A 14216-nucleotide genomic window follows, 5' to 3' on the forward strand; every position below is an offset into this window, starting at 1 on the left:
AGGAGGGGCGAGCGGAGAAGCGAGTTGGGGAGCACACACACTAAGGGAGTTACTACACGGAACGCACTGGGAGCAAGGGACGAGCACGATTGGAAAATTGCACTTTTAAATGGATTGTTGGACTTGTCTGTTTCACTGTAAATAAACGCACTGTGTTTCTGTGAGCAAGAACCGCGCCTGGGTCCCTCTTCTCCGTGACAGAATAATCCCACCACCATGGACCCAGCGGATTCTGCTTCACGCCAGCTGTCTATCCAAGCGGAGGTTTTGGAGCGACACGAGGAAATGCTGAAGCACGTTTCAAAGGAACAAACCGCGCTTCTGCAAGCCATGACAGAGCTTAAAGGTATGTTGATTTCCTCACCTAATACGGCTCCAACGCAGCCCGCCCCTTCGCTGGAAGCCGCGGCAGCCTGTCCGCTTCCTCCTTCACCTCCACCGCGGCAGCGGGAGTACTCACTCCCCGCACCCGAAAAATTTGACGGCGAGTTGGGGAGGAGCCGGGGTTTTTTGACGCAATGCTCTCTTGTGTTTAGACAGCAACCTTGTGCCTTTGCCTCTGATTCTGCTAAAATCGCTTATTTGGTGCAACTTATGACTGGGCGGGAGCTTCAATGGGCTCAGGCAGTTTTAAATACCCAGCCCTCTGTGTCATATGACGTCTTTCTCAGCAAGTTTCGCTGTGTGTTTGATAAAGGCGCTAGCTCGGATGCTGCAGGTCATCGCATGTTTTCTCTGAAGCAAGGTAGGAGGAGTGTTGCTGACTTTTCCGTGGAGTTCTGGATCCTGGCGGAGGAGTCGGGCTGGGAGGAGAAAGCACTGCGTGGAGCCTTCCTCAACAGCCTTAATGAGAATATTAAGCGTGAGTTAGCAACCAAGGAACTGCCTAAAGCTTTGTCTGCTCTAATCAATATGTGTATTAACTTAGACGACCACATGCGGGAGTTCGGCAGAAGAGCCGGGGATGGTCGGCGGCCTGCTGGGGGCACGGGTACATCTAGGGACCTTCCTACTCTGATGTGGAGAAGTGAGGAGGAGCAACACGGGGATGAAGAGCAACCCATGCAGCTCGGCGGAGCCAAGCTTTCCTCCTCTAGACTGGGGCGCAAACAACGGACTGGTGAGTGCTTTCTTTGTGGAAAAAGAGGACATTTTGTTGACTCCTGCCCAGACCGAGTAAAAGAGTCGGCCCGTCAGTAATTGTGGGGATACTGGCGGGCGCCACAACAAAAGTGTTCCCTCACCTCAGCTGCCCTGCTAAATTAATGTCTCACTCCCTCACTCACTCCTGCTGCGCACTCATTGACTCTGGTTCTGAACAAAATTTCCTAGACGAGGAGTTAGCCAACATCTTAGGCCTGCCCCTACTTCCCCTTCCAGAGGTCCTGAAGGTCTCAGCCTTAAATGGCGGCCATCTAGCCTCCGTCACACATCGCACTCAGGAGGTTACACTCATTATTTCGGGAAATCACTCTGAGAAAATCAGTTTGTTGGTATTCAAAGCCCCCCACACCCCACTGGTACTGGGATTTCCTTGGCTCCAACATCACAACCCCCAAATCGACTGGGCCAAAGGGTGTGTAACTGGCTGGAGCACGCGGTGTCATGAACAATGTTTACTTGCCGCTGTCCCGGACAATCCTGGGACCGCCTCTGCGAAAAGCTCCTCACCCCCCGACCTTTCCTTGGTGCCCGCCGACTACCACGACCTCGGCCAGGTATTCAGCAAAAGTAAGGCGTTGTCTTTGCCTCCACATCGGCCTTACGACTGTGGAATCGACCTACTCCCAGGCGCTCCCCTGCCAGCAAGTCGGCTCTACAGTCTGTCTAAACCGGAACGCGAGGCCATGGAATGCTACATAACGGAGTCTCTGGTCGCAGGTATTATTCGCCCATCTACTTCGCCTTTAGCAGCAGGATTCTTCTTTGTAAAGAAGAAAGATAAGAGCCTGCGTCCCTGCATTGACTTTCGAGGGCTGAACAAGATCACTGTTAGGAATAAATATCCACTCCCCCTGCTGGCCTCGGCATTCGAACTATTACAGGGGGCAGTCCTGTTCACCAAACTGGATCTTCGGAGTGCCTATCATCTGGTTCGCATCCGCAAGGGTGACGAGTGGAAGACGGCTTTCAACACCCACCTGGGGCACTTCGAATACTTAGTGATGCCCTTCGGTCTCACTAACGCCCCTGCGGTCTTCCAGGCCCTGATTAATGATGTGCTCAGGGACTTTATTAACCATTTTGTCTTCGTGTATCTGGATGACATTCTGATTTTTTCCAGGTCGCAGACTGAGCACATCAACCATGTACGTCTGGTTCTACGGCGCCTATTGGAGAACCGCCTTTTTGTGAAAGCGGAGAAATGTGAGTTCCATGTGGAAACTGTTTCTTTTCTGGGTTTCATTGTGGAACAGGGGCGTTTGCGAGCTGACCCGGCCAAAGTCAAAGCCGTAGTGGAATGGCCTATTCCCAAGACCCGCAAGGAGGTGCAGAGGTTCCTGGGCTTCGCCAATTTCTACCGCCGCTTTATCAGGGATTTCAGCAAGGTAGCCCTTCCTCTAACCAACCTAACTTCTCCTAAGTTGTCTTTCCAGTGGTCCTCCGCAGCCCAGCAAGCGTTTGATCGGCTCAAGCACCTGTTTTCCTCGGCTCCGGTCCTCGTCCAGGCGGACCTCGGCCGGCCTTTCGTCGTCGAGGTGGACGCGTCCGATTCGGGCGTGGGGGCGGTTCTCTCCCAACGGATCGACGGCAAGTTGCATCCCTGTGCGTTCTTCTCCCGCAGGTTGTCTCAGGCCGAGAGAAATTACGACGTGGGCGACCGGGAGTTGCTCGCCATCAAGTGGGCCCTTGAGGAATGGCGACATTGGCTGGAGGGCACTGAGCAGCCTTTCGTGGTGTGGACGGACCACAAAAATCTGGCGTATCTCCAGGCAGCCAAGCGCCTCAACACCCGACAAGCCAGGTGGGCCTTATTTTTTACTCGTTTTCACTTCTCCATTACTTACAGGCCCGGTTCTAGGAACACTAAGCCAGACGCGTTGTCGCGCCAGTTCGCACCCGTGACCGATGAGGACGAGAAGGAAAAACCCATCCTGCCCCCCACCTGCATTGTGGGTGCACTAACATGGGAGATTGAAAAGGTGGTCAGGGACGCCCAGCGACAGGAGCCCGACCCTGGCACGAGCCCGAAAGGGAGACTATATGTTCCGGCCACAGCGCGTAGTCAGGTCATTCACTGGGCACATACTGCCAAGTTTTCGTGCCACCCAGGTAAAAATCGCACTGTCTCCTTTCTACGACGTTTGTTTTGGTGGCCCTCTCTTGTTCTCGATGTCCAGAACTATGTTGCGGCATGCCCGGTGTGCGCACGGAACAAAACCACCAACTCGCCTGCTTCTGGCCTCCTGCGACCGTTACCCACTCCAAAACGCCCATGGTCGCACATCGCCCTGGACTTCGTCACCGGCTTGCCTCCCTCTGCAGGTAACACCTCCATTCTAACCATTATTGACCGTTTTTCCAAGGCTGCCCACTTCATTGCTCTGCCCAAGCTCCCTTCTGCCTTGGAGACGGCCCAGTTACTGACGCAGCATGTGTTTCGGCTCCACGGCATACCCCAGGACATCGTTTCCGACCGTGGCCCTCAGTTCACCTCGCGGGTTTGGAAGGAGTTCTGTGCAGAATTGGGAGCTCAGGTCAGTTTGTACTCCGGGTTCCACCCCCAAACTAATGGTCAGACCGAAAGGGCCAATCAGGAGCTGGAGGCCATGTTGCGTTGCGTCGCATCATCGAACCAAGCGACCTGGAGCGAGCAGTTGGCCTGGGTGGAGTATGCCCACAACGCCAGCACGTCATCAGCGACTGGACTCTCGCCCTTCGAGGCGTCGCTGGGGTATCAACCCCCTCTCCTCTCCATCTCTGAGGGAGAGCTGGCGGTTCCCTCGGTCCAGCACCACCTTAGGCGCTGTCGTCGGGTCTGGTGGGCCACGCGCGCAGCACTCCTGAGAACGGCCGAGCGGAACAAGGCATTGGCGGATCGCCGCCGCACTCCTGCTCCGGATTATCAGGTCGGCCAGCGGGTGTGGCTCTCCAGCAAGCACATCCCTCTTCGGACTGAGTCCAAGAAACTGGCCCCTCGGTCTCTTGGCCCCTTTGCCATCCAGGAGGTCCTGAACCCGGTGACGGTCCGGCTGGCCCTTCCGCCTGCTATGAAGGTACATAACGTCTTCCATGTTTCTCAGGTTAGGCCCGTCCGGACCAGCCCTTTGTGCCCGCCCCCTGGGCCCCCGCCACCCGCCCGGATTATCGACGGCGCCCCGGCGTATTCCATTACTCGCATAATGGATGCCTGGCGCCGCGGTAGGGGCTTTCAGTTTTTGGTGGATTGGGAGGGGTACGGTCCGGAAGAACGTTCTTGGGTGCCGCGGTCTGCCATTCTCGATCATCGCATGGTGAGAGAATTCCGCCGCCGGCTCCCATTAGAGGGGGGGTACTGTCACGGTTGGACGGCCCTTTCCGGACGACCCTGCTTGTGTTTATGTTTTCTGTATATGTGTTTGCTTCTCCCTCCCTGGCCCTCGTGGGAGAGGCGTGTCCTGGCGACTGTCGTCATTGGGAGTCCCTCTTCGCTGTTGCCGGCCCACCTGCAGCTGATTACCTGACCAGTGGTTGGTAATCATTCCTCCAGGCTAGAAAGGGGTATTTAACCTGGACTCACGGCGACAGTCGACGTGGGATTATTACTCCGAACTGGTATAGTCTGTGCGAGCAGTGTGAGTGTGTTATTCGGCTAGCGTGTGGCTAACGCTGGATTTTCCTTCTTCCTCCAGGAGGGGCGAGCGGAGAAGCGAGTTGGGGAGCACACACACTAAGGGAGTTACTACACGGAACGCACTGGGAGCAAGGGACGAGCACGATTGGAAAATTGCACTTTTGAATGGATTGTTGGACTTGTCTGTTTCACTGTAAATAAACGCACTGTGTTTCTGTGAGCAAGAACCGCGCCTGGGTCCCTCTTTTCCGTGACACCATGTCTACTTTTAAGGTTAGGCTTAAAACATTCCCTTTTGATAAAGCTTATAGTTATGGCTGGATCAATTAACCCCGGCCCCTAAGTTAGTTACGCTCCAGTAGGCCTAGGATGCTGGGGCTTCCTAGGATGCACTGTGTGTTTCTTCTTCACTCTTTTATCACTCTCTATGTAGTTATACACCACTTTGCATTTAAACATCAGTTATTATTAAACTCTGGCTCTCTTGTGTTTTCTGTTCCCTCGCCCCCAACTGGTCACAGCAGATGGCTGCCCCTCCCTGAGCCTGGTTCTGCTGGAGGTGTCTTCCTGTTAAAAGGGAGTTTTTTCTTCCCTCTGTCACCAAGTACTTGCTCAAGGTGGTTATTGTTGAGGTTTTCTCTTTAAAGTTAAAGATAATATAAATAATATAATGTAATTATCCATTGTATATTATATAAATGTAAAGGGCCTGAGGTGACTGTTGTTGTGATTTACACTGCATTGAATTGAATTAAATTTAATTAGGTACTAATTAAGAAAACGTTGCTTTGTATTTAAAACATTTCTAAATTATAGGTTGAGATCTATATGACATATTCAGCAATCTATATTTTGTCCCAGAAACAAAAACCTACTGGACCTCTTAAGAAAACCTGCACAACTATACGAAGAAAAAGCATATAAAATTCCTCACAGATGGGCCCTGCTTGGGTTTTAACCCAAATGTACAGAGCAAACATTTACTATTGGAAGATTTTTATTTTCTATATGGGTTTAAACCCCAAAATGAGCCTTGCATTAGTTCAGCCAGGCCATCAAGTCAAGCTCTGCCAGAATCCCAGCAGATCTCAATATCAAAGCCAGCCCTGATGGTACAGCTCACAAACTTCTATGTATCCAATTGTTCTTTTCATCAAGAGAATACTTTTCAAGATGCTTTTGTCTGCTGCTTTGCAATTGACTTTCATCCCAGTTCTTCCCTCCGAGCTGTGCTTGACTTGATCATTGCCTGTCGTCTCTAATACTCTTTTCTGTGCTAGCGTGGTTGCTGCTGGTTTCTCCAGAACCAAATATATCACCAAATATAGAGAAATAATATTCTTTTATAGCTATAATGGTTGTAGCTGACTCCCTGTAGCATTTAAATCAGGCTAAAAAGCTTAAATTGACCAGTGTTTTATATGCACAGTTATGATTTTTCACCAGTATAATGCAGCAGTGGGAAATACTTGGTTTGTACTGGGATTCACTCAATGCAATTCTGATATGGTTGTAGGAGATTGAGCACAGAAGATTACCCACTAGGTTGGTTATTGTTAATCCCCAGTGTTTGTAAAGGCACTGCTGAATAATGACACACTTGTCCATAAATCATGAATTGTTTCTCTTAACTTGATCCTGTGCAGAATTGAAAGCATATTTGCCATGCTGCATGCAGGCTTTGGTCAAAAGAACGAAATAGAAAAGAGTTTATTGATTGATTATTGTGATCGCAGGTCTTTTTCTGTAATTTAAATTTTAAGATTTAAAGTAGGAGTTGTACATAACTGTCACACTGTTCAGTTACTGTGGAGTTAACATCACTCATTTTCCTCAACTAAAGATCATCTCTCCGCTTGCCTCAGGTCCTCGCAAAACCCAGTCAGGCTCTTTGCTGCCTCTACCGAAGCGAAGACACCATTTAGTAAACTTTAACATTAAACTGATTTAAAGAAGAATTTCCAAGCTTTTCCTGTTTCAGCAAAAGCCAGAATGAAAGAAAGAAAGGAGAAGAGAAGCAACACTGTACAGCATTTGCTCCTTCCTTATCCCCCCTCCTCTTTGGGATGCTCCAGAAGATAACAGGGTCAGGGAGAAAGGGATGCACAGTTGGAGGAAAAGAGAAAGGAAGAGAATGTCAAAGGAAATGAAGCAAAGGTTGACACTCGCACAAGGAAAGAGTTACATTTTCCTGCATGTGAATGCCCAATATTTTGTGTTTGTGTGTGTCTCTTTTGTATATGAATGCATTGCTTTGTGCATGTTTGCCTGCATCCCTGTGTTCTGTGTAACAATATGGCTTTCCTTGGACCATCCTTGTGAGTGTGCAGTTTGACAATATGTGTATGAGTGTGTATGATGAGTATGAGGCTGCTTAGGGAATCACTGTGGTCAGCAGTCTGGAATTTTGTGCGAAATATGTGTGTTTGTAAGAATTTACAGTTGGATTTGATTGTTCAGGGTTCCTCTCTCTTTCTCTCTCTGAGTGTGTACGTCTGTGTGTGCGTGTGTTTTTTTTTCTCTCTCAGGGTTATTTTTAACCTCACATCACATAAAGAACCACAGTTTCACTCCAAGTAGGTCACAAGTGATGATCCCAAATAAGGATAAATAAAAGGCACACAACAATTGGCTAGCAAGTTTGTGTTTGGATATATTTAGTGTTATTATAATCAAATAATAGGAAGAAAGGTTGCAGAGTTCAGGTACACAGAAATGCAGAAATGCACTGAATTCCAACAAATCCAAACCAAAAAAAAAGGAAGTAAAAACCAAGTACGGACAAGTAAAGACAGGCAATGCAAAAACATGAGATGACACTCAGGAAAAGAAGGCTGGGTACACAACTAAATAAGTCTTGGAAGTAAGTAGTCAAAGAGCAAATACAGCAAAACATAGACATAGAGAGATGAAAAAGTTCCAAGAAACAAGTAACACTAAGAAGCAACCTGAATATTGCACTCAGGCTTATTTTTAAAAATCGTAGCCTCTTTGAGTTTTAGCTGAGTGCGGTAAGGTTAACGTGTGCACACAGACATGGACAGAGTTCCAAACTATGGCTGACATTAACATCAGCACCAAACTTTTGCTCTGGGAACTTCATTGCATGACCAGCTCCTGTAATAATGCGACATCTTTAAGAGTTCTAAACAAATGTCTGCCCTCCTCCAGAAAATCTTATGTACACAAACGTGCGTTGCAACTTCTTATCTGGTGCGCGTCTTTTATTTTGACAGCGAATGTGCACCTGCGGAACACTTATGCGCACCCCTGATTATTGGCACATGGACGCTTTAGCTACAATATTTTCTTTTTTTGTGCATCTTCCAGCTGCCTTGTCCCCCACAGCACATGGTGCTCCCATCAGGTCCTGGCAGTCTCCTGATAGGAAGGCATGGCCAGGTGTTGCAGAACAGCTGTGTGGGGCAGCCTCCTCTGACACCACACCCTGAACCCACTGCTCCAGACCTCCCCTGCAGCTGAGCTACAAACCACGCCCCACCACGGAGATGTTTTAACACCACATTTGTCGTATCTTTAAAGGTTGTGGGACTCATCATCTTGTAAGAGGTATTGAGGAAAGGCTGTTGCTCCTTTTCTGGTCTTTGTTGGTGTTTGTCACCAGATGGAAAGTCCTTTGTTTGCATCCTCAGCACTGTGCCAAACTTGTTTCTTGTAACCGGTGTTTGATCCTCTGTTTTTCTGATGTTGTGAGCAGAGCTTTTCCTACTCCACTGGTTTTAATATTGTTGTGTTTGGAACATGTCTGCTACCTTTGGCATTTCATTTTGTAGTTTATTATTATTTTTGTTTTGTTTTTATTCTGCAAGTGCTTTTCATTATGTAATTCGAGCTCTGGTTTCTGAGTGTTATTGGATTTTATATATTGTGATTGTGCTTCACTCTAAACTGCAGTGATAACAGATTATTGCTGAAGCACATCTATCTTTTTGCCATTTAAAACAAATAATAAAGTATTTTCTCTGGGAATGCTGGTGTTATCTTTCTTTTTTAAACTTAGCAGAAAAAGTAAAGACATTTGTGTTTGGTTGATTATTTCTCTGTTGTAACAATGCCCACATCTACTCTGCCAATGCCAACCAGGTCATTCTGCTGCTGACTCTTGTTTGGTGTTGTTTATTGGATTGGATAATTGAATAAAGTCTGAAAAAACAGAACGCCCATATTGGCAATTTAACATTTTATTTATTTAACAAATAGTGGCCTACTGAGGCCACATGCTACTAAGCACGTGGAAGGACCATACCAGATAAGTTCAGTTTGGAGACTTCATTAGTTTGGAGAAGCAGACCATCAGAACACTTAGAGATACCTGGGCAGATACCTAGTTTCTGTCATTAGTCTGTAAGAGTCTCTAATTTCTAATAAATTATGTAATTTGTGCCATTCGAAACATCTATTATCTTTTCATGTTTTTTTTCTTTGCTCAGTTTTCTACAGGAAGTGTTTTTGCAGTTTCACAAATCTTATTTATAACATCATCAGCAAAGTGAAGAAACGTTTATATCCTAATGCAATAAATCCAGCGGACACTGATGACTAAAGAAGCAGTTCTAAAGAAATGTTATTGTAATGCTTCCTGCCACAACCTTATGGACTGCTTTGTTATAATCTCAAGGTACACAGCGGGTCCTGAGAAACAAATTTTACTGTACAGCAACGCTTCTATTGCCTTATGAGATTTAGCACAGATGCTGTTTTTACACTAATTTTATATGCCAAGTGCTTTTAAAGCTACTCTATTAGTTTCAACACAGTAAACTGTGTTTCACACTTTGTGACATTTTAGCAGTCACAAAATTAACTTACCAGCTACATGAACTATACCTTATGCATGTTAAATACTTATTCATGTGTCTTACCACTCATTGTTAAGTTGCTACATGTGATATACCGAAAAAATGCTTCTGCGGTTCCCCCATTGGTTACAGCAGTGGCAACAGATGATGGACTTTCCTCCCTTTGTATATTTGTCTGCTGTCACTCTACAGCTACCAGAAAACAGCTTATGCAGTGCACTTCAATGAGGCTTCAAGATAGATAATCTATATTTCAACCTAGGCACACAAAGCCAACAGTGAGGCGTGAGATGTGAACAGGCAGAACACACTGATGCAACATTTAGGCTATGTTGCAATGTTATTTTCTAAAGAAAGCATGCTTTTGAAAGCATTACCATGACAGTCTGCTTGGGAGACTTTTCTGCAAGTGCGGTGCATTATATTCCAGACAGAGTAGCAATCCTGCCTGCTCAACTGAGATCTTGACCCTTTTTTTTTATTAAATGCTGTAAAATCACCCACATTTAGGCTGAGTAAGAACTCAACACCTACCACAAAGCAGAGGTTATTGCTTTCTCATATATATATATTTGGGTTTTTCCAAGTTTTCATAAAAAGTAAAACCATTTTTAGAAAATCTGTTATGTGAAGGGGATACAAAAAGCATGGTCAAAGCATCACGGTGCTGATGCACTCCTCAGAAAGCAGGATCAGCACCTTTATGCAATTTAAACACTGACAGTACGCACCCAGGCTTTAAAGGCCATCAAGACAAAATAGTTTCCATTCTGGAAAAGACAGGGAATGGAAGTGGAAGAAGGGAAACAAATTATATTTATTCAAATAGTAAACCGGAGGGTAAATAAAATACCTCCCCTTCATGGAGGTAAATTCTGAAACACCTGGCCTTCCTTGTCCCCAGAGACACTTGTTGATGCTTAAGACACAACATTTATACTTTTCTTTTTTCCCTTTCACCTTTGGATGTAGAGAGAATGCCAACAGTGATTTAGTTCCTTTTCCTTATTGTCGCCTGTTTCCTCACCATTCAAAACATAATTTATCACACTTAAACTTTTCTTCTGTATGTGTGTGCGTGTGTGTATGCGTGTGCGTGCGCGCGTGTGTGTGTGTTTGAGTGTAAGGAAAATTGCAGAACTGAATAAAACATGAATGTGGTTTGGCCTAAATTAATCTTGCATAGCCAAGTTCACAGAGGTCTAAAGAATTCAAGAAAAATAGTTTGAGAAGAGTGGAGACAGTGATCTGTGGTTACATATTAAACCCCCCAAATTACACCTGAGAGTACTTGTTTGTGCTCAAGCAGAAAGGTGACCTGAGGTGGCATCTCCAGAGGCTAGACTTTTGGCACTCACCTGTCATCTAGATTTAAGAACTAAAGACATAACTGAATTAAAGGGAAGGAAGTTTTTCCTCTCAGTTTTCTCTGCTCAGGAGAGACCAAATTGCATAAACAAGTATAAAGAGACAAAATAACCAGAAAAGATATTTGTGTTGCTTTTTTAATTTTAAATTTGTCGCACACCTGGAAAACACTAACTAACCTTACTTAGGGCGACCGTGGCTCAGGGGGTTGGGAATCGCATCTGTAACCGGAAGGTCGCCGGTTCGATCCCTGGGCTCTCTGTCCTGGTCATTGTGTCCTTGGGCAAGACACTTTACCCTACTTGCCTACTGGTGTTGGCCAGAGGGGCCGATGGCGCGATATGGCAGCCTCGCTTCTGTCAGTCTGCCCCAGGGCAGCTGTGGCTACAACCGTAGCTTGCCTCCACCAGTGTGTGAATGCGAGAGTGAATGAATAGTGGTATTGTAAAGCGCTTTGGGTGCCTTGAAAAGCGCTATATAAATCCAATCCATTATTATTATTTGATAATAAGCACTAGCAATAACTGTTACAAGTATATGAAGTGATTGGCATATACAGATAGATTATCCATCCATCCATTCGCATCCACTTATCCTTTTTCAGGGGGGCGCTGGAGCCTATCCCAGCTGGAGCCTATAGGGCGAGAGGCGGGGTACACCCTGGACAGGTCACCAGTCTGTCGCAGGGCTAATTAGCTAAGCCCCAGCTTACGGCCATACCACCCTGAGCACGCCTGATCTTGTCTGATACAGATCAATTACAGAAATAAAATAAATATGGCCATTTCATGTTTGTTTTAAAATACAAATGTTATGTTTACTTCATTAATGAAGGAGATGAACGCTCATATATAGGTATAGATCTTGCGTCTGCTTACCCTTGATAATATCGTGGCAGTCTTGCTCTAGCTCTGTTCTCTCGCTCTTACATCCACCTTCCTCTAGCTCTCAGCTGTCTGTCTTCCAGGTCTGACTCTGTTAAGAAGTCTGTCACAGCTGATTGGTTGTACCTGGGAAGGTCTGTAGCAGTATGTCTCTTTCTTTGTTGCTAAGTCACAGGATGCCTTCCTTGTGGTGATCACCTCAAATAACTTTAAATAAGCGTGGTTTTTTTTTTTTGTTATTTCTCTTCATTTTTGTATTTTGTTGGCTTTATACCACTGATTCCTAACATTCCAATATTTCATTATAATGGTGGATTTTCAAATATCTTGAGGTCTGTTGCCTGGTAATACAGAAGTCAAAACAAACAAACAATATTATAGGATATTGAGAGCTGCTCATCCATGGAAACCCATGCCACGAAGCTCCTGATACACAGTCTCTGTGCTGATGTTAATGCCAGGAGAAGTTTGGAACTGGGCAGTTATTGATCAAGCAGAGCGTTGCTGACGTTTATGCACATTTAGCGACCCTGTGCTGTTAACATCTGCTACTTTTGTCATGCTTTTGCAACTCTTTGGACACACACTGCTACTGCTGCATTTGCAGGAAGTTGCTACAGTGGAGGGCTCTGCATATTCAATTTGGCACAGATTTTCACACTGGATGCACTTCTTGACACAGCATTCCCAGGGATTTATGTCTATTCCTGGTACTGAACTGAGGATGTGTCTTCTTGAAGAGGGAGACTACATGTATATGTGCTTCAATTTGTACTCCTGAAGTAACAGGACTGGAAGCACCTGAATTCATAAATCAAGAGGTGTAATATATATAAGAGGTGTAATATATATATATATATATATATATATATATATATACACAGTGGGGCAAAAAAGTATTTAGTCAGCCACCGATTGTGCAAGTTCCCCCACTTAAAATGATGACAGAGGTCAGTAATTTGCACCAGAGGTACACTTCAACTGTGAGAGACAGAATGTGAAAAAAAAATCCATGAATTCACATGGTAGGATTTGTAAAGAATTTATTCGTAAATTAGGGTGGAAAATAAGTATTTGGTCACCTCAAACAAGGAAAATCTCTGGCTCTCACAGACCTGTAACGTCTTCTGTAAGAAGCTTTTCTGTCCCCCACTCGTTACCTGTATGAATGGCACCTGTTTGAACTCATCATCTGTATAAAAGACACCTGTCCACAGCCTCAAACAGTCAGACTCCAAACTCCGCCATGGCCAAGACCAAAGAGCTTTCGAAGGACACCAGGAAAAGTATTGTAGACCTGCACCAGACTGGGAAGAGTGAATCTACAATAGGCAAGCAGCTTTGTGTGAAAAAATCAACTGTGGGAGCAATCATCAGAAAATGGAAGACATACAAGACCACTGATAATCTCCCTCGATCTGGGGCTCCACGCAAGATCTCATCCCGTGGGGTCAAAATGATCATGAGAACGGTGAGCAAAGATCCCAGAACCACACGGGGGGACCTGGTGAATGACCTGCAGAGAGCTGGGACCAAAGTAACAAAGGTCACCATCAGTAACACACTACAACGGCAGGGAATCAAATCCCGCAGTGCCAGACGTGTTCCGCTGCTGAAGCCAGTGCATGTCCAGGCCCGTCTGAAGTTTGCCAGAGAGCACATGGATGATACAGCAGAGGATTGGGAGGATGTCATGTGGTCAGATGAAACCAAAGTAGAACTTTTTGGTATAAACTCAACTCGTCGTGTTTGGAGGAAGAAGAATACTGAGTTGCATCCCAAGAACACCATACCTACTGTGAAGCATGGGGGTGGAAACATCATGCTATGGGGCTGTTTTTCTGCCAAGGGGACAGGACGACTGATCCGTGTTAAGGACAGAATGAATGGGGCCATGTATCGTGAGATTTTGAGCCAGAACCTCCTTCCATCAGTGAGAACTTTGAAGATGAAACGAGGCTGGGTCTTCCAACATGACAATGATCCAAAACACACCGCCCGGGCAACAAAGGAGTGGCTCCGTAAGAAGCATTTGAAAGTCCTGGAGTGGCCTAGCCAGTCTCCAGACCTCAACCCCATAGAAAATCTGTGGCGGGAGTTGAAAGTCCGTGTTGCTCGGCGACAGCCCCAAAACATCACTGCTCTCGAGAAGATCTGCATGGAGGAATGGGCCAAAATACCAGCTACTGTGTGTGCAAACCTGGAAAAGACCTATAGTAAACGTTTGACCTCTGTTATTGCCAACAAAGGTTATGTTACAAAGTATTGAGTTGTATTTTTGTTATTGACCAAATACTTATTTTCCACCCTGATTTACGAATAAATTCTTTACAAATCCTACCATGTGGATTCATGGATTTTTTTTCACAT

At 45.8% G+C, this 14216-nt stretch overlaps 1 protein-coding gene across 1 annotated transcript; it reads left to right on the top strand.

Annotated features, from left to right (window-relative positions):
• The first annotated feature begins 216 nt into the window (after positions 1–216).
• On the top strand, positions 217–4989 carry LOC146633433 (uncharacterized). Its single transcript, XM_085352233.1, has 3 exons — positions 217–346; positions 746–1120; positions 4833–4989. The coding sequence occupies exons 1-3, from the start codon at positions 217–219 to the stop codon at positions 4937–4939; spliced, it is 612 nt and encodes a 203-aa protein (XP_085208359.1). The 3' UTR covers positions 4940–4989.
• The last annotated feature ends 9227 nt before the right edge of the window (positions 4990–14216 follow it).

This window comes from Diplotaxodon limnothrissa, linkage group LG4 (assembly GCF_057381915.1).
Source record: "Diplotaxodon limnothrissa isolate DT_005_m linkage group LG4, D_limnothrissa_male_GT1.1, whole genome shotgun sequence".
NCBI classification, from domain to species: domain Eukaryota; kingdom Metazoa; phylum Chordata; class Actinopteri; order Cichliformes; family Cichlidae; genus Diplotaxodon; species Diplotaxodon limnothrissa.

What these genes read in the sequence shown, in the direction of transcription:
- LOC146633433 (XM_085352233.1), top strand. Translation starts at nt 217, where the DNA reads ATGGACCCAGCGGATTCTGCTTCACGCCAGCTGTCTATCCAAGCGGAG. An exon ending in AGCCATGACAGAGCTTAAAG is followed by an intron (nt 347 to 745) that starts GTATGTTGATTT and finishes CTCTGAAGCAAG; the next exon opens with GTAGGAGGAGTGTTGCTGAC. An exon ending in GGGGCGCAAACAACGGACTG is followed by an intron (nt 1,121 to 4,832) that starts GTGAGTGCTTTC and finishes TTCTTCCTCCAG; the next exon opens with GAGGGGCGAGCGGAGAAGCG.